The sequence below is a fragment of the Chelonia mydas genome, chromosome 1 (genome assembly GCF_015237465.2).
Source record: "Chelonia mydas isolate rCheMyd1 chromosome 1, rCheMyd1.pri.v2, whole genome shotgun sequence".
In the NCBI taxonomy this organism is placed as follows: Eukaryota; Metazoa; Chordata; order Testudines; family Cheloniidae; genus Chelonia; species Chelonia mydas.
The window spans coordinates 43,969,917-43,988,968 of NC_057849.1; the positions used below are offsets into that span (position 1 = coordinate 43,969,917).

Sequence of the window (19,052 nt, forward strand, 5' to 3'; positions counted from 1 at the left end):
ATTCTCTTTTCTAATTTCCCACCATTTCAGAACCAATACCATAACCCTTTCTAGCAAAGAATGTGCACTCACTTTAATCAGCTATATAGCTGCTTATTTTTCCTCGTGGCCTCTTTCCATTAACTTGTATCCAGGATTCAAATAAGTGATCATTTTCTGAAAGGCCCTCCCCTGGCTGCCAGGAGGGTGAGGGTTGAGTTTAGAGGAGGCGGCCTCCCTGGCAGACAGGCACACAGGACATGGCTGTCAAGCCTGACCCTCCAGGCGAGAGGAGGTCTCCGGGCTTTGAAGAACACCTGAAACAACGGAAGTATCCCCAAGTAACTACAGACGGGCATAAAATCTGACGCAGCGCCAAGAGCGGGACCCGCTGGCCTGGCCCCACACCCGCCCCAGCGAAGCCCACGCAGACACCACGGCCAGGGACTGCTGGCCCTTCCCTCCCCGCAGCCTCAGGGCCGCTCCAGGCGGGGAGGCTGAAGGCTGCTGGCCCTTCCCCGGCACTCGCGCGCGGATCGCTGCACTCTGCCCGGGCTGCGGCTCTGACGCCCGTGGGGCGGGCTCCCCGCGGCCCCCTGCCCGGCGCAGCCATGGCCTGGGGCCGGCGCCTGTTCCCAGACCCAGCGCTGGGGGTGACTGACAGCGCTCCTCTCCAGTCACCTGGCGTAGCCGCGGCCAGAGACCAATTACAGCAGGGCGAGGTGGGCCCTGTCGCGGCGCCCCAGCCCCAGCCGGGACCCTACTCACCACGCGCGCTGCAGAGGGGCCCGCCGAGGCGGCACGCCCCGCTACGCGGAGCCGCCCTCTAAGACGAGGGTAAGAGGAAGAGCCCAGCGTGGGGGCGGCGGCACACACCGGCCCTGCTCACGCCTCACCTCCGAGCAGCCGCCGCCAGCGCCGGAAAGAACCCGAGTCCCCAGACCCGCGCGCTGGAGGCGGACCGGTGATTCCCGTCCGGGTGGCCGCACTGAGCAGCGAACAAACGTTCCGCACTCAGACGGGGCCGCCCTGGGCATGCGCACAGGTGGATCTCGTCTCCCGCGGCGCATAACCTCTGGCAGGCTCCGGGCGGCCCGCGAGCTGGCCCTTCTAGCGCGTGAGGGAGTCTGAGGGGCCGCGGCTGCAGCCAGGAGGCGCTGGGAGGCGGGAGCGGGGCGGAGGGGTGCGCCTGAAGGTTTCCTTTCTCTGGCCAGTGCAGTGTTCGCAAGCGCAATAGGTAGAAAGAACAGGAGTTCTTATGGCACCTTAGACTAGCAAATTTATTAGAGCATAAGCTTTCGTGGGCTACAGCTCTAATTTGTTAGCCTCTAAGGTGCCACAAGTACTCCTGCTTTTGCGGATACAGACTAACAGGGCTAAACCTTAGTAGGTAGGATTGCCAACTGTCTAATCACACCAACCCAAACACCCTGATCGCCGTATTTGGGGTCAGGAAGGAATTTTCCTCCAGGGCAGATTGGAAGGCCCTGGAGGTTTTTCGCCTTCCTCTGTAGCATGGGGCACGGGTCACTTGCTGGAGGATTCTCTGCTCCTTGAGGTCTTTAAACTACAATTTGAGGACTTCAATAGCACAGATATAGGTGTGAGGTTTTTTTGTAGGAGTGGTGGGTGAAATTCTGTGGCCTGCGTCGTGCAGGAGGTCAGACTAGATGATCATAATGGTCCCTTCTGACCTAAATATCTATGAAAATAAATAAATATCTATGAAACCCTTGCCCTGCCCCTTTCCCAAGTCCCTGCCCCTTCTCCAATGCCTTGCCCTGCTCATGCCAGCACCCCTCCTGCCATTGCTCGCTCTCTCACTCCCTCTCACCTGGCTGGGGTAGGGGGTTGGGGTGCAGGAGTGGGCTTGACTGGGGCAGGGAGTTGGGGTGCAGGAGGGGGCAAGGGGTACTAGCTCTGGGAGGGGGCTCAGAGCAGGGGCAGGTGGTTGGGGAGAGGGAGGGGATAAGGGGTGTGGGTTCTGTCTGGGCAGTGCTTACCTCTGGTAGCTCCTGGGCAGCTGCACAGCGGGGCTAAGGCAGGCTGCCTGCCTGCCCTGGCCCTGTGCTGCTCCTGAAAGCAGCCAGCACATCCTTGCAGCCCCTGGGCAGGGTAGGGGGTTCTGCGTGCTGCCCTGCCTAAAGGCACCACCCCCACAGCTCCTATTGGCAGCAGTTCCTGGCCAATGGGAGCTGCAGAGTTGGCGCTCAAGACAGGGGCAGTGAACGGAGACCCCCTCTGTTTCTCCTAGTGCCAGTCTCCTGTCTAGGCTCTCCGACTGTAGAGTAGTGACAGTCATTTTGCCTATGGACATGGCTTCACTGCCACTGAAAACAATGGGAGGTGGCAGGCAACTTTATTAAGGCCAGTCTCACTTACACATGCAGGTAGACTGTGGGAAATAGTGGCCACTTTGTTGGCTTCAACCCCATGAACACTAAAAGGAGATAGTGCCCATTTTGAATAAGAGGAAATTTGTGAGTTGACAGTCTTTTCTCATGTTTTCATGAGACAGGTGAAAAATGCCCCCAAAGTCACTGGAGTTGCAATGAAAACAGAGTTGGCACTACTGCATTGTCCAGGGCTGCTACAGCCCTGACTCACCAGCCAGCTGGTGCAGGCAGACCCCTGCATCATCCCCACTGGTGCTGGGGACATGGTGGGAAATAAAGGTCATTGCACCATTAGGTTCTAAGCTGTTAGGCTGCAGTCTTGGAAGGTGAATTATTTTTGCCAGTGTGACACCACAACAAAGTCAGTGGGGTGTACCAGGGCACAGGAGTTTGAGCATGTAGAATTGATTGGAGATTGGGATTTTAGCATTTTGGACAATACTGTCTTTACTTTTTGGACTTCCACCTTTTCTGCCCTTTGTTTCTCTTCCTTCCCCACAATCTGCCTTCTATTTCAGGGGTTCTCAACTTTTTTTTTTTTCTGAGGCCCCCCTACAACATGCTACAAAAACTCCAGGGCCCTGTGGGGGGGGGGGGGGGAACCTCAGAGCTCTGGGCTGGGGGGTGGGGCCTCAGGCATAGGTGTAGTTTGACTTCTATTTTGGGTGGGCAGGGGTGCATAGGTGCGACTTCTGCTCCCACCAGTGGGAGCAGAAGCCCTGACTCCACCCCTGCCCCCATTCCAACCCCTTCCCCCAAAGTTTCCACCCCCCTCCCTGCCCCTATTCCAACTCCTTCCCCAAATCCCCACCCCGGCCCTGCCTCTTGGGCACCACCTCCCCTGAGCGTGCCACGTTCCCGCTCCTCCCTCCCCCCCCCCAAGTACACCACCAAACAGCTGTTTGGTAGCAGCAAGGCGGAAAGCACTGGGAGGTAGGTGGAGAAGCAGGGACATGGCATGCTCAGGGGAGGAGGAGGTGGGGTGCAGTGGGGTTGTTGGCTGCTGGTGGGTGCAGAGCACTCACTAATTTTTCCCTGTGGGTGCTCCAGCCCCAGAGCACCCACGAAGTCGGCGCCTATGGGTTGAGCCAGCTCTGCATGGCTGGTCAGGTATGGAGGTCACCTCCCTGCCGACTGACCTCAGCAGGCCACAATTATAACTCAAAGGTGAGGGGGGGCTCAGTTCAAAAAGTTTGAAAACAGCTGATGGTGCAGGCAGGGAGTAGCTAGGGGCTGTGTGCAGGGAGGGGCTGTGCGCTGGGAGGGCTTCCCCTGCGGTAGCTGCTCCCTAAGGGCTCTGCCAGCCATGGAGCCCGGTCCCCCCGCCCAGATGGCTCTTACCAGCTGTGTGAGCAAAGGGGTCTGTGAGCTGAGGATGCTGCATGACCACCAATGAATAGGAAAAGCGGGCTGCCTGTTGGACAACAGACTCTGGGATTAGTTTATTCTCTTGTGGGATAACTACTGAGTTACAAAAATAGAGGAAATGGTATCCCTTCTGAAACTTGTCAATTCCTAATTAGTTTTTCTTTCTGTTTCCTACGCACAGGCACAGAGCTACCTGAACTTTTTCATAGTGGGGACTCCTTTTTGCATTGAGACCATCTCATAGATCACTTCTCTTCTCACCAAGGAGATCTGTCAGCAAACTGGGTGTAGAACCTTCATAGATTGTGATGCTGGCAGACCAGGTTCCAGCTCTTGCCAAAGCTGTAGGAGTCGGCTGAGCACTGACAAATTCATAGCTGGATACCAGACCAGCTCCTCTGCATGTTAGTATTGTTCAAGATAGGTATAAGTGTTTAGCATTTAGACTTTATGGAATGCTTGTAAGTTGCTGCACGCATTAATTTCACATGTATAATGTACTATAAGGTGATATGTAAATTTTGCTTATAACTATAAAAATGCTTGCCCTGTGAACCCAGTCAGGAGGAATGGTCCTCAGTCCAAGAAGGACTCTCAAAATTAAATGGGCCATTGTGCAACATCACTAAACAAAGACTTGGTTAACAACCTCTCACGCCCATGAAGGTGCTACTTGCAAAAAATCTCATCGCATCTGCTTGAATGCTGGAAGAAGGAGATAAATCAGGGACAAGAGAGAACTTTCTCTTTGCTGTTTGGATTCTCACAGGGGTGGATCTGTGAAACAGAAGCAGAGATCCCTAGGGTTAACCTGGGTTAACCCAAATAGATATTTAGTGCTGACAGATTACTACTATTCCGTCACCTTTTAAAACCATAGACTAACTAGTGTATACATGTTGCCTGCTTTAACCTGTAAATAACACTAAGTTCTTCCTAGTTTTAGTTAACTAAGGATTTATTATAGGATTGGCTACAAATGTCATCTTTGCTGTGAGATCTGAGGTACAAATTGAGCTGATCTCTTGGGACTGGAAGCAACCTGAATCTTTGGTGTATAGCACCAACTATCAGTAGGCCCAGCTTGCCTGGGTGGGAAGATAGACTAGAATGCCCAAGGGGATTGTCTGTGACTCCATGGTAAGACTGGTACAGTGCTTCAGGAGTTCACATTTGTTACTGGGTTAGTGAAATCTAGTTATAGACCATACCATGAGTTTGGGGGGTGTGCCCTGCTATTTGACAGTCTGCCCTGAGGTAGGCACTCACAATCACAAATCAGTCCAGACAGCAGGACGCATTTTCCCTCCCACCAAGGGAATCTACTGGCAGCAGATGGGATGTGGCACTTCATAGTCTATTTTCCTCACCACATTCAATAGCAATTTGCCACCCTCTCTCAATTTCCTGCACCTGTAGACACACCAAAATGTATAATTCATGAGAATCAATTTTCCATCCAGAATAAAAATCAATGTACCTGCCTCAACACACATAATCAGTCCATTTTCTTCCAGTGTGACTCAATTCTACTTGACATTCATTTCAATCAACTTTTCCCTGCAATCAGTTTTTCCACACACCAATTTCCCTTAGTCAAATCAAAATGTCTCCTTCCCTCAAACTCACCTGGGGATTGCTCCTCCAGAAGATGGGAGAGGTATGTTAGAAGGGTACAGTGAGGAAGCATAAACTGTTCCTGTATCTGTCCTGCTTCCTCTCCTTGCACAACTCACACTGAAGTACAAAAGGAAAAGTTACTAAGAATTTGTGCAGTAAATTTGGGGATAGAATATGACAATTGAACTATTTTCAATGAATTAATCAGATTGATCTCTCCAACAATACAGGAAAATTTACAGTATTCTCTTCCAATATGTATTTTATTAACACAGTTGTAGCTGTGCTGGTCCCAGGGCATTAGAGACAAAGTGGGTGAGGTAGTGGTCTCTTATTGGGCCAGTTTCTGTTGGTGAGAGAGACAAGCTTTTGGGCTTACTCAAAACTCTTCTTCAGAGCCCGAAGGTTCTTCGGTGACCTGAAGAGCTCTGTGTAAGCACAAAAGCTTGTCTCCCTCCCCAACAGAAACTGGCTCAATAAGACACTACCTCACCCACTTTGTCTCTCTAATACATCCATACTCTTTCCCAAATATTTATTGCAATTATATTTTCTGCAATACATACTTATAGTAGAGCCTTGATTTTTATGAACAACCAGTTACACTAACCATTTTTCCTGATTGGGGGTGGGGGGGAAGTCACCTAATGAAAGTTGATAAACAGACATCCCCTTCTCATTCCAGTGCATTGGAGATCACGGAAGTTCCAGAAAGTGATGGAGAGCAGCATACTACAATTTATATACCATGCCTATTGTAATTTTGAGATGTTCAATTTTATGAACTTCTCAATCCCTTGTTTTGTAAAATAAGGGTTCTACTGCACTTGGAAAAATAAGTAGTCTATAGAGGGCAGCAAAACTCAGATAATTATGGAGTTGCTGTAGTAACTGTAGCTAGATACTAACTGTAAGCCAGATCTTGATTTCACCCCATGCCCACCAAAGTTATTCAAAAATTTACTCTAGCATGTTTTATTTTATATTACAAATACAGCAAAATTTATCTTCAGTCAATAGACAATGTATTTGAGGGGTAATAGGAAGATCTTTATTTTTAGCTTTCTGCCCCCAAATAAGGACTTTTTTTTCAATAACACACTACCAGTTTTCACAGGCAAAATTGTCCTGCAGCCACAGGCACCCTTTAGAATTGATTTTTTGTGACTTATCGTCATGGTAATCCCAAAGTGATTTAGCCTTCCTATAGATTGATCTGGGTGTTACTCAATCTCTAGCTAGGGCATTGAGGTGGTCTGGCTGGATATTCAGTTTGTCAGTCACTGGTGATTGTATCATGCACCTAAAGCTTTTGGTGACTACATGATCACCAGACCAATAGCAACATTCCTTCTTTAGAATGTGTTGGTCTTCCATCCTAATGTCTGTACCAAGAAAGCCACTGAAACCAGACCAGTACTGATGGAGGCAGCTGCCTCCAACACTTGATCAAAAAGGGATCCTGGTGGCTCCAGTCAGTACCACTGACTGGGCCATTGACTGGCCAGTTGGTGGTGCCATGGGGGCAGTGCCCACAGATGGGGTAGCGCACAGAGCTGCCTGGCCACGCCTCCATGTAGGAGCTGGAGGGGGGACATGCCACTGCTTGAAGTAAACGCCACCTGGAGCCTGCATCCCTGATCCCCCTCCTGCCCTCTGAACCTCTTGGTCCCAGCCCAGAGAATCCTCCTACACCCCAAACCCCTCATTTCTAGCCCCACCCTGGAGCCCGCACCCCCCATCAGAGCCATCACCCACTCCCATACCCCAGCCCCCTGAGACAGCCTGGTGAAAATGAGCAAGTGAGGGTGGGGAGAGCAAGCGACAGAGGGAGGGGGGAATGGAATGGGGCATGGGTAGGGCAAAGGTGTTTGGTTTTGTGTGAGTAGAAAGTTGTCAACCCTATACTTATTGTGGAGCAGTTGATGAAGATGACAAGAATCAAAAAACCTCAATCTGGTTTTCTTCAGGGGTGGGCAACTTTTTTGCATGAGGGCTATGTCTAGGAATAGAAATCCTATGGCAGGCCATGAATACTCACCTAATTAGGGTTGGGGTGTAGGAGGGGGTGGGGGCTCCAGGGTGGGGCCAGATATGAGGAGTTCAGGGTGTGGGAGGGGGCTCCAGGCTTGGGTGGGGGAGTAGGGTGCAGGGGAGGTGAGGACTCTGGCTGGGGGTACAGCGTCTGGCGATGAGGAGTTTAGGGTGTAGGAGGGTGCTCTGGGCTGGGACCAAGGGGTTTGGAGGGCAGAAGGGGGATCAGGGCAGGGGGTTGGAGTGTAGGGAGAGGCTCGGGTGCAGTATCCGGGGGGCACTTGGCCACTGCTTCTGGGAGCTGCTTGAGGTATGTCCCCTCTCCAGCTCCTACGTGAAGCTGCGGCCAGGTAGCTCTGTGCACTGCCCCATCCACAGGCACCTCCCCTGCAGCTCCCATTGGCCGCAGTTCCTGGCCAATGGGAGTTGCAGGGGTGGCACTTGGGGCAGGGGCAGCATGCAGAGTGGAGCCCCCTGGCTGTCCCTACACATAGGAGCCACAGTGGGGCAATGCCGCTGCTTCCAGAAGCCGTGTGGAGCAGCCCCCGACCCTGCTCCCCGGCTGGAGTGCCAGAGCAGGACAAGCCCCACACCCCGCTCCCTAATGGGAGCTCAAGGGCCAGCTTAAAATAGCTGGTGGGCTGGATCTGGCCTGCCAGCCGTAGTTTGCCCACCTCTGCCTTAGTCTGAGAAGTGGTGCTTTTTTTGAAGTAATGTCACAGGGTATACCTGCCTTATCACACCTCTCCTTGCCAAGTGCGGAACTGCAGTTGCTTCCTGCTTCAGTACTTCTGACTTACGCTATGTCTACACTACCGCAGTAAGTTGACTTATGCTAGGCAACTCCAGCGACGTGAATAATATAGCTGGAGTGGACGTACCTTAGGTCAAGTTACCGCAGCATCTATGGGGGAAACTCTCCCGTCAACTTACCTTACTCTTCTTATTGGGGGTAGAGTACAGGGGTCAACTGGAGAGCGATCTGCTGTCAATTTTGCAGGTCTTCACCGGACCCACTAAATCAACCAATGGTAGATCGATCTCAGAGCATCAATCCCAGCTGTAGTGTAGATGTGGCCTGAATTGTCTCATATTTTTGGACTGTGGGGAGTTAAGTCTCCATCTGATATATGCTGAGGCTAAAACTGTGTTCCTCCTCTTTGCTTTTCTCCGTCTGTAATGACTGCAAAATATAGAGGAAATAACTCCTATAAAGCTAAAGGTTGGGGTGTGGTTAGTTGTCCAATGAGTTATTTGCTCTATACTTAAGCACATTTAACATCCTACTGTCTTTCAAAATGGGTGTCCAGTACTGCTACTACTTTGTTTAGTGTCCTACTCCAACAGTTAGCATGTGCAGGCTGCTAGAGCTCAGCCAGGCTTGTATGCTTCAGGACTTTTGCTTGTAAATACAATTCCCTACATTCAGAAGCTGTTAATGATGATTCCCTGTGACTTCCCTGCTCTGTTCTCAGAACAGAAACTGTTCACTTTAGTACCCATCTCCACTGATCCACTTAATTCCATGATCAATGCTAAGATTAGTCACTTCTAGCTGATAACTGGCTTTATTTAGAAGAGTTGGCCTTTCAAGCAAGGTAATAGGAAGAGGCTTACAAAAGGAATGTGGGGATGGAAAAACACAGCACAACCTGGAGTAAAAAGATCCTGGCAAGAAGGATATGAAGAATGGCAAAGGATGGGAGTAGGAGGAGAAGAGGTATGAAGCCCTAAATTAAGCAAACAATTAAGCATTGTGTTTAATACTTTGCTGAATCCATGTATGAATGACAGCAGGGAGGAGAGAAGACAAAAACAGAAGTGGTAGACACAAAATAAAAAAAAAACTTTTATCCTACCATAAAAAGGACCCCACACACCAAATCCCAGAGTATCCACAAACCTGAATCTGCAGACCATGTTCCCCATATGTGAGGCCCCCATAGACTCTGCCTTGCAGACCACAGCTCACAGTAAAAATAGGGTGTGCATGTGAACATCACTACCCACCCCCTCTCCACTGGCCTGGGCTCTGCTAGAGGAGTGTTCTGTGCCCCACATGCTGCTCCACAGGCAGTGAGCATAAGTGAGTGACAACAGGCAGCCAGCCTAGCAAGGACCTGCTGCCTATGACCCCTACACTCCACTGCTTGATTTCACTCTCAAGACTTTGGCGCGCTGCCTACATGTCTGAGACGCTTGGAGTTTGTCCCTTAAGGCTGTAAACTAAGCATGCAGTGCCTTACTGTGACCTGCCTTCCAAACTACAGCACCTGGCATGCACAACCAACCATAACTCCTCTCCCCCTGTAAACTACAGTCCCTGCCGCCCAGCATGCAGTGCCCCACCTTGACACCACCCTCCAAACTACAGTCACCAGTATACAGCACCCCACTGCACACACCCCCACCCTTAGAATCACAGAAGATCAGGGTGGGATGAGACCTCAGGAGGTCATCTAGTCCAAGCCCCCGCTCAAAGCAGGACCAACACCAACTAAATCATCCTAACCACAGCTTTATCAAGCTGGGCCTTAAAAACCTCTAAGGATGGCAATTCCACAACCTCTTGAGGTAACCGATTCTAGTGCTTCATCACCCTCCTAGTGAAATAGTGTTTCCTAATATCCAATCTAGACCTCCCCCACTGCAACTTGAGACCATTGCTCCTTGTTTTGCCATCTGCCACCACTGAGAACAGCTTAGCTCCATCCTCTTTGGAACCCCCCTTCAGATAGTTGAAGGCTGCTATCAAATCCCCCCTCACTCTTCTGCAGACTTAACAAGCCTAGTTCCCTCAGCCTCTCCTCATAAGTCATGTGCCCCAGCCCCCTGATAATTTTTGTTGCCCTCTGCTGGACTCTCCAATTTGTCTACATCTCTTCTGTAGTGGGGGGCCCAAAACTGGACACAATACTCCAGCTGTGGCCTCACTAGTGCTCTTCCAAACTACAACCCTAGCAGGCAGTACTCCACTGTGACCACTCTCCAAAATAAACCCCCAGCACTACACATTGCTCTGCCCTCGCTCTTCCTCACTTCAATTACATAGCCTGGTATAATACACCCCCCCAGACTACAAATCCCAGCCTGCAACGCTCTAACATTAGCTCACCCCAGACTACAACGCCCAGCATGCAAAGAGGGGCCTTTAACCCATTCCGTACTACAACTCCCAGCATGCAACCCCCCCTCCTCCGCCACCCGCTGGCGCAATGCATGCCGGCCCCGGAGCTGGAGTGGGCGCTCTCAGCCGGCTAGATTCCACGTGGTGCGTTAGTCGCTGCTGCTGGGGAGGTGTCGCTGTGAGAGCGGCTTGCGACGCTTTTTCAACAGTGCGGTGAAGCGGGGCTGCCGTATTCCGGGTGAAATACCGGCTGTTGTGCCGTTGCCTGGCTGAGGCGGGGAGGGAGCGGCAGGAGACGGGGCGAGAGAGGGGAGGGAGCAGCCCTCACGCCCGCCGGCTTCCCCCTGGATGGTCCGTATCGCTGGCGCGGGGCCTCCTCCTCCCTGGTCCCTGCGGTGTCCGGCGGCGCGGCGGGCTGTGAGGCGGCCGGAGGCGGCGGGTCCCGGCGGCGGGCGCTGAAGATGGACTATGACTTCAAGGTGAAGCTGACCGGGGAGCGGGAGCGGGTGGAGGACCTGTTCGAGTACGAGGGCTGCAAGGTGGGAAGAGGCACCTACGGGCACGTCTACAAAGCCAAGCGGAAAGACGGGTGAGTGAGGAGGGGGCTCCCCGTGGGTCTGCCCCGGCCCCCTGGTTCGTGCCATCCCCGGGCCGTGCCTGCCACCCCCCGCCCGCCTCTTGCTGGCCTGCCTTCCTTCCCCGGAACCTGCTGCCTCATTAACTCCCGGCCTTTTGCCCTGTGTCTGCGCCCTGTCCAGTCCCTGCTGCCGTGTTACCCCTGCCCCCCGCCCTGCCCTGTTCCTGCTGTCTCCTTGATCCCCGCCTCATCGTCTGTGTCTGCGCCCTGTCCTGTCCCTCCTGCCGTGTTACCCCCCGCCCTGCCCCGTTCGTGCTGCCGCATTACCTCCCCGTCTGCGTGCTGCCCGGTTCCTGCTGCCTCATTGACCCCCGCCGCATTATCTGTGCCCTGTCCCGTCCCTGCTGCCAGATTATTCCCCCGCTGCCACCTCCCCTGTGTCTGTGCCCTGCCCCGTCTCTGCTGCCTTATTACCCCCACCACCCTGCATGTGCGCTCTGCCCCATCTCTGCTGCTGTGTTATTCCCAGCCACTTCCCGTGTGCCTGCAGCCTGCCCCCGTCCTTCCTGCCTCATTGGCCCCCTTGTCCTCTTATGTGTCTGTACCCTGCCTCTGTCACTCCTGCCTCATTGTCCACTGTCACGTCCCCAGTGTCTGTCCCTGTACTGGCTACCTCATTTTCCCCCCACCCACCACCTCCCCCTGGCTATGTCTGTGCCCTGCTTCATTGCTGCCGCCCCCCCACCCCCATGTGTCTGTGTCCTGTCCCAGTCCCACGTTGCCTTTCTGCCCCCAGTTCATTGGATCCCAGTCCAGCTCCCTGAGCTGTGCCCTTCCATACACTGCCCCATCACATCTTGCTCCTCTATACCCTTTCCTCCACTGCCTCTACCCAATGCTGCTTCACTGTCCCCCTCATATTGTCTCCCACCCCCATGACTGCCAGATCCCAATGGCCCTCTGTTTGTGTGCCCTATCTCTGCCTTGCACCCTTAATATTGTTTCCCCTCGCTCTGTGGCTGTATCTCTTTCCTTTAGCCTTAACTATCTCCTTGTTCTTTACTCTGTTTGTCTCCACCTGTCATTGTTAGGAACAGTCACAGATGAAAATACACTTTTTCCAAACCTTAATGCTGGTGTCTCATATTAGTACTGGCAGCTTTTGAGTGGAAAATTTTCTTTGGTTGAAAAATAATCCATATAACTTTCAGGTTTTTACTTCTGGGTAAATGGCTGTATGTTAGAAAAGCCTGTCTGCCACCATCTCTTTTGCGAGATTGGATTTAATTTTCATGGTGGGTTTGTGTCTGATTTATTATTGGTAGTCACCATTTTGAGTGTTCTTGCTGGTTGCTCCTATGATTGAAATCTTAGTCCTTGAAGGGTTTTAAAGCATTTTTGAAGATGATCTATTTTTATGGCCGATTCATAGTACAGTTTTTGGGAGATGGAGGTACAGGAAAATGGAGTGATCTGTAAAAATTGTTGAAAGAATACATATGGCAAACTGTCATTTAGTTTTATTAATCCATAGCAAAGCATCACTTTTTCAATAGCACAGCAGTAGGAAGTGGGGAGCAGGAGATATGGGAAATGCAGAGCTCAGTATTCTCACTGTTCCCCTTAATTTGAGCAATGTTTGGGTTGTTCCCTTTATCTTAATTCTCGTCTCCGATTTTCTCTTTCCCTCCCTCCACCCCCTTAGGATAACTTTATTAGTCTGTCACTGGTAATTTTCCCATGAATGTTCTGATGGTGCATTTTAACCATTTAAAGTGGCAATGTTTTTATGTTCAATAAACTGACTTATAAAAAACTTGCTTGCCAGTTATGGGTGAAAATTTATTAGGCTTGGTTTTATATACTTGTATCCTTATCTGAACGCTAATGTCATTATTACACAGAGAACTTTTACGTAAGGGAAACTTTTCACACTTTAATATTTAAATTTTAAAGAGAATTTTAAGCATGCTTATAATGACCTTGACATAATCATTACGGTATCTGTTTTGGAAACAATGCAAAATCTTGACAGTTGTAGTGGAAATATAGGTGATAATTATTTAACAAAGTTTTAATGAAGCGCTGTTCCACTGTTTTGGATATGTACTGTTTAGCAAACATTTCTGAAGTTGTTGATGTGTGGTTTTTTTCATTGATTTTTTCAAAAGGAATGCCAGTCTGTAGCCTCAAGAACAGAGCTTCAGGTGTTGAAGGGTAATTGTAACTAGCTTCTGTGTTTACTTTGGAATTTTTTTTTTTGTAGTCTTTAAGCATATTGGACCTCTGCAGTGATAGGAAATTTAAAATTTGATACAACTTGTGATACATGTTTTAAAAGTAGTTTTTTCAGCAGAATCATCAGTCAGTGACATTTAAGAGGTTACTGCTGGCTGTATTATCGTTTGTCTAATTACATTTTTCCTGACATATGACTCAGAATAAATGTGCATTTTTTAAAAAAAAAGTCTAGCTAATTTTATGCAAACATGGTCTTTAAAACAGGATTTTCTTCATGACTGTTTATACTTGTATACGCTTTGAAATTCCCAGTCCTCAGAAGAAAAATATCAAGGTATTTGATGTATTGCTTTATACATTTTTCTAGCTTGTTCTATTGCTGCCTTTTTTCCTTTTTCCTCCCTTCTCCCTCCAAAAAAAAAAAAAAGCCTTTGAAGTAGCTCATTGATTTGCTTTAGTTGCCTATCACATGGTACAATTATAAATATTCAAACCAATATGTAATCAGTCTTCTCCTTGAATGTGTGCTTAAAAAAAAATCTAACTCTTTTGCTGGGATTTGGGAGAGGCAGGGATTAATTTAAATATGAAACATGACTTTTTTGTTGTATTAACTTAATAAAAGGAACATTGTTTTACAGGCATAAATGTGCAATTGTAAGAATCTCAGTATTCTGGGCATTTTCTGAAACTAAGAAAACTAAATATTTGGGAACTGATTTTTATATATATGTATATATATGTTTAAGTTCCCTGCATGTGGATGCCCAGTATTTTCATGAGTAATTACTTTATAAAAACAGCATGAACACATTCAACAGAGCTAATTCTAATAAACCAACATATGCTACTATACATTTGAAGGCTCTGGCTGGATTTTTTGACATCAGTCTAGTAGTAGCAAAAATGATCTGTTATATTTAGGGCACCTTTCTTCTAAAATGCTCTGACAGTTGCTTCACCAATCATTCTCACTGACGGCTTTCAATGTCACCTCTAAGGTGAAAATATACCAGTTTAAGCAGCAATATATTACAACCATAGGAATTTGAACCATAGGAAATTGGCTGTTACTCTGAAACCAACCATAGGAAAGGAATTATAAAATAAAAATCTAGCTGGATCTAGGTTCTGGATCAAGGGAATATTTTTAGGTAGGCAGAATGTAATAATCTTGGTGTCCTAACCAAATGCTGAACTTCTGTACTCTCTGAAAAGTGTCACGGGCTCTCTAGTAACTTGATGAGGTCATGTTAGGTTTTATGCCACATCCCACAGACAGCTACTCTAGCTGTGCTGTGCCCTCTGGCACAATGTGTGAGGACTTTTTTGTTCAGGACTGAGTCAGTCAAGAGATTATCATTTACTGAATCACCAGCATCTAATTCCATGGAGGTTTCTTACATAAGTACTGACACAACCTGAACCTGACTAGTTTGAGATCATCCCAGTAACAGTCTATGGTGGTACAGCCAGAGTTCCAGGTATTTTACAAATATGCTGTGGAATTCATTGCCTGCTGCAAAATTGTACTCAGAACTTAAATTTTCATATTTAAAAAATAAGTTTGCAGCCTTCACGGCTGCAAGGAATCTTCTGAATATAAACCAAAACAGAGTTGTCTCCCTGAATTTTCGAAGAACTATAAACAGTTGCAAGGCAAGTGTGAACTGTCCCAATTATGTTTTTGTTAACTATGAAATCCAATGATGGCAATTCAAATGTAAACATTAATTGTTTCTCTGCTCAGACATTAACAGAAATATCAATATAGCATGTTCATTTGTAACTGTTTAAATTACACGTATTGGAATGGGAGGCATGGGGGCATTTGATTGCTAAATTGGGGAGCAAACTTCAAGGCACCAACATTTTAAACTGCGTAAATTAGGTATAATCTGGTATGAAGTACATAGAACATTGATTGTAGCTATTAGGCCATGATTTCTTGGTTTTTTTAGGAAGCTATGCAGGCTCCTCCTTTTCCAAAAGTGTCCCCAGTTCCTAATAAACCTAAATCCCTCCTCCAAAGACCATCATCTCTTCCACGCATTTAGAGACGGGCAGAACTGCAGGGTATGTGGCCCTGTGCGTGTAACTGGAAGCATTTCAGAGAATGCTACCATGGAGGTCCTGCACCTTAAGCCCTTTCCTAACAGCCTGACTTTGGTCTCCGGGACTTCTCTTCTGCCTTTCCCCATGTCACTGTGACCTATGTTTACCATGACCACCAATCCTCCCCAGCACTGCATATCTGTCTAGATGTTTCAAGACGTCCACAACCTTTGCACCTGGTAGGCAATTCACCATGCAGTTCTCCTGGTCATCACAAACCCAACTATCTATATTTCTGATGATCAAATCCCCCATTACTAGTGCCTTTCTATTCCTAATAACTGGGATTCCCTCCCTCGGAGAGGTATCCTCAGTGTGAGAGGATACCGTGACATCATCTGGATGGAGGGTTTCAAGATATTCTCCTTTCTTGAGGCTTTCATCCTCCTTAACAACAGAGGCTGTCAGATTGAGAGTGGGACCTCTCTACTGTTTCATTGAAAGTCTCATCTCTGTATCTCTATCTTCCCTTAGCTCCTGCAGTTCAGCCACTCAGACTCTGAGGGTCATGAGCTACTTGCCCCAAATGAACTCATATGCCTACAAGGCAGAAAAATCATACATTTTGCATTTAGAGCAATAAACTCTGCTGCTGGAATTCTGCCTGCTTGAATTAAACTCAGTTTTCCCCCTCCTTTTTCTCAGGTTTATGTATGTCTCTCTCAGGACCCTGACAATTTCTGAAAGCCTATTCTGTGTGGCACAATTATGTTTATGTAGCACTTAATGAAAATGTTTCTAAATAGTCAATTTACAAAGAGAAAATTTTATGATTAGGGTAAGAATAGAAAATTATGAAGTATAGCCAGTAGGTGACATGTAGTAATTGCCCTCAATGGATTTCATTGCTGTTACACTTAAATAGGTAATCTTGAAATATAGCAAAATCTGGTGTTTTTATTAACTGTTTTCTTTATTCCTCTCTTTTTGGGGAAGAGATATATATGTGGTGAGTGGAGTTAAGCTACCTAACATTTTCTTAATCATTGTTCTGATTCAGACTTGCAGTGCCACTTTCTTTTTCTTTTTTCTTTTCCTCAGTGGAGGCAGCATAGCAAAATTTTTGTTGCCGTTTTGTAATAACGTTTCAGCAGCTGTAACTTCCAATGTGTATTAGGTGTCGTTTATCTTAGGAGTGTTAACTAAAGTTGAAGAGAGAGTATCTCATCTGTGTATATCAAACTTTGAAAATATTACCAATTGTTTCCTGTCACCCAATCAAATCCAATACAAAACTTCTTCATGAAGGTCTGTAGAAATTGCATAAGGAATGAGATGGCGAATAATATGAAGGCTTTCTTATTCTTTGTATAAATCAATGGTTTGGCCTCCATTTGTAATATACTGTGTGCAGTAGTAGCAATCCCATCCCAAAAAGGATATTGGGGAACTAGAGTGAATGCAGAGAAGAGCAGGAATCATAGAATATCAGGGTTGGAAGGGACGGCAGGAGGTTATTTAGTCCAACCCCCTGCTCAAAGCAGTACCAGTCCCCAACTAAATGATCCTATTGGCGAAGCCCGCCCACTGCTAAAGGATCCCCCCCAGCCTAAGAGGGGGATCCACCCAACTAAATGATGGAAGGCATGGAAAAAACTCTTGTATAAAAGAGTGAAAAGATTGATATGTTTACCTTAGAAAAGTGATGAATGAGGGGACATGATAAAAACAAATGGTGTAGAGAAGGTTACTTGCCCTCACTGACACACATTTGCTCCTTATTTCCAGTCTGAATTGGTTTAGCTTCGTCTTTCAGCTGTATCGGGAAGGTGAAGATTTATTTTGAAGTATAATTGTTAATGACAATGAACAAGTATTCTTAGACAAACTGCTAGAGAAGAGGTTGAAATTTCAGTTAAGTGCATCACATACAGCATCTGAAATTGCTGAACTGGAGCAGCTGAGACTCTGCAAATTACAAATTGCAAGCAATGCATGGAAGTTACAAAGTCAGCAGGTAAACCTGCAGCATTTATAACTCCTGTGAACTAGAGTATAGAATTTACAAATTCCACTTGCTTTGCCTGCTGTATACGTAAAATGTACATGGCTTCTAATTAAAATTAGAATATTTGTCCTGGGTTTTTCTGTAATTTCCGTTACCATAATAGCTAAACACTTCCAAGTTAAACTAGCTTTGCATAATGAGGATCGTAGTACATTTCATGGAGTTGTCTGCTCTCCAGTAAGAGGCTGTACTCATGATATACATATTTCTTCTTCCTCACATTCTCTCACCCCATTTATTCTGTTTAGAGTTTTCTCAAGGAGGGTCGAAAGGTACTCACTCTGGATTAGTCTGATCTTCTCTAGAAACTTGCCTACAGCCTAGCTTCCTTACCAAGAATTTGTATCTTTGTCCCTCATGTGGTTCATTTTGGCCTTTTTGGTTTGTTGTCCCAGAGGAGTACAGCTGTACATTTGAATGTTACTTCTGGACTAGGGAGTTTTTTAAAAAAAACTAGAGTTTTTAATAAAACTGGGTATTGAAGAAACACAGCTTTTTCAGTCCCTGTTGCTGTTGAGTCCTTTTGGAACACCCCAAACTCTGCTGCTGCAATCACACCCCACTCTCTGGGACTGTTCCCTTTGACCTCCTCAGACAACCTTCAGCCCTTAAGGGACAGGGGAGACACAAACATAACCCTGTCATTCCCTTATGAGTGCCTCATGTATAGGTGGAGAGACTGTTGATGCAGCTTGTTCCTGGTTTGAAGTTCATGATCAAGGTCTTCATCTGGTAATGGAAGCCAGCGTAGGGAGAGGAATACAGGGACGATGTGTTCAACAAGAGCCTCCAGTACCCATTTCTACTTTGTTTCAGATGCATTAAGTTGAGTAATCCAGTCTGGAAATGACAGATGCATGGACCACAGTGACCAGATTCTCCTGTGGGAAATAATGGACAAAGTTTGCTAGAAGGAATTCAGCAATCCCCTTGTTGCTGCCTGGTATTCTAGGTCAAGTGATAGATGAGCATTCTATTTCATTAACAGGGGTTTGGTGTATTCTTGATCTTTATACTTCAAAATCTGCTAAAGGTTGCTCTCTAAACTGTTATTTAATAATTCAGGGTTTTGTTGATCTGATGGTGGGAATATTGTAACTGATGCAGTCATTGAACGTTGGCTTTTGTTTCATTAGATTTTTTTTAATCATCATCCTGATCGTACATAAAACAACTTTTTGGGGCACAATGATGTGGAGATTTATTTGTCAAGGCCAAAGTGCACAACTGTAACTGTGGTTAAGCAGTTTAGTGCTTCTACAGCTTAGCAGCAGAGAAGGTAGCGACCACCAAACTCCAGCATGTGTTGTGACATTAACTGACATCCTGGATGCCTCACATTTGGGGCAGGGCACAGCACAGAGACAGGTCTATTGGCAGGAAAAAGATCTCTTTATGACCATGGACGCTTGCAGGATCTCCATTCTTGTATTGCTTAAACTTCTCTGCAGCTTTTGGCACAGTGGACCATGAGATGCTGTTAACCCACCTATGTGATTTAGCAGGAGTAGATGGCCCAGTACTACAGTGGATGCAATTGGCTATTTCCAGCAGAACTCAAAGTAGTGATGTGTAATAGCTCCTTTC

At 47.4% G+C, this 19,052-nt stretch overlaps 2 protein-coding genes and 1 long non-coding RNA gene across 9 annotated transcripts in view; 2 read left to right on the top strand and 1 right to left on the bottom strand.

Annotated features, from left to right (window-relative positions):
• The window catches only part of RNF6 (ring finger protein 6), a 26,186-nt gene extending 25,128 nt beyond the window's left edge, over window positions 1-1,058 (bottom strand). The window contains exons 1-2 of one of the 5 annotated variants that reach the window (XM_043531003.1): window positions 748-940; window positions 73-296 (exon numbers count right to left, since the gene is read on the bottom strand). The gene's annotated coding sequence lies outside the window, so the exon portion shown is untranslated. Of the gene's footprint in view, window positions 1-72; window positions 297-747 lie in introns of all 5 variants that reach the window. The other 4 variants (XM_037891369.2, XM_043531001.1, XM_037891358.2 and 1 more) reach the window with 4 other exon arrangements.
• Window positions 1-5,232, top strand: part of LOC119565450 — a 7,553-nt gene extending 2,321 nt beyond the window's left edge. The window contains exons 1-2 of one of the 2 annotated variants that reach the window (XR_005224149.1): window positions 1,019-1,096; window positions 3,925-5,232. This is a non-coding gene — a long non-coding RNA (uncharacterized LOC119565450). Of the gene's footprint in view, window positions 1-1,018; window positions 1,097-3,924 lie in introns of those variants that run through there. The other variant, XR_006286285.1, reaches the window with a different exon arrangement.
• Window positions 5,233-10,598: 5,366 nt separating this feature from the next.
• Window positions 10,599-19,052, top strand: part of CDK8 (cyclin dependent kinase 8) — a 195,545-nt gene continuing 187,091 nt past the window's right edge. Inside the window, exon 1 of one of the 2 annotated variants that reach the window (XM_027821593.3) lies at window positions 10,599-11,113. In XM_027821593.3, the coding sequence (XP_027677394.1) occupies window positions 10,986-11,113 (128 nt within the window). In that variant the 5' untranslated portion in view covers window positions 10,599-10,985. The remainder of the gene's footprint in view (window positions 11,114-19,052) is intronic. The other variant, XM_007059100.4, reaches the window with a different exon arrangement.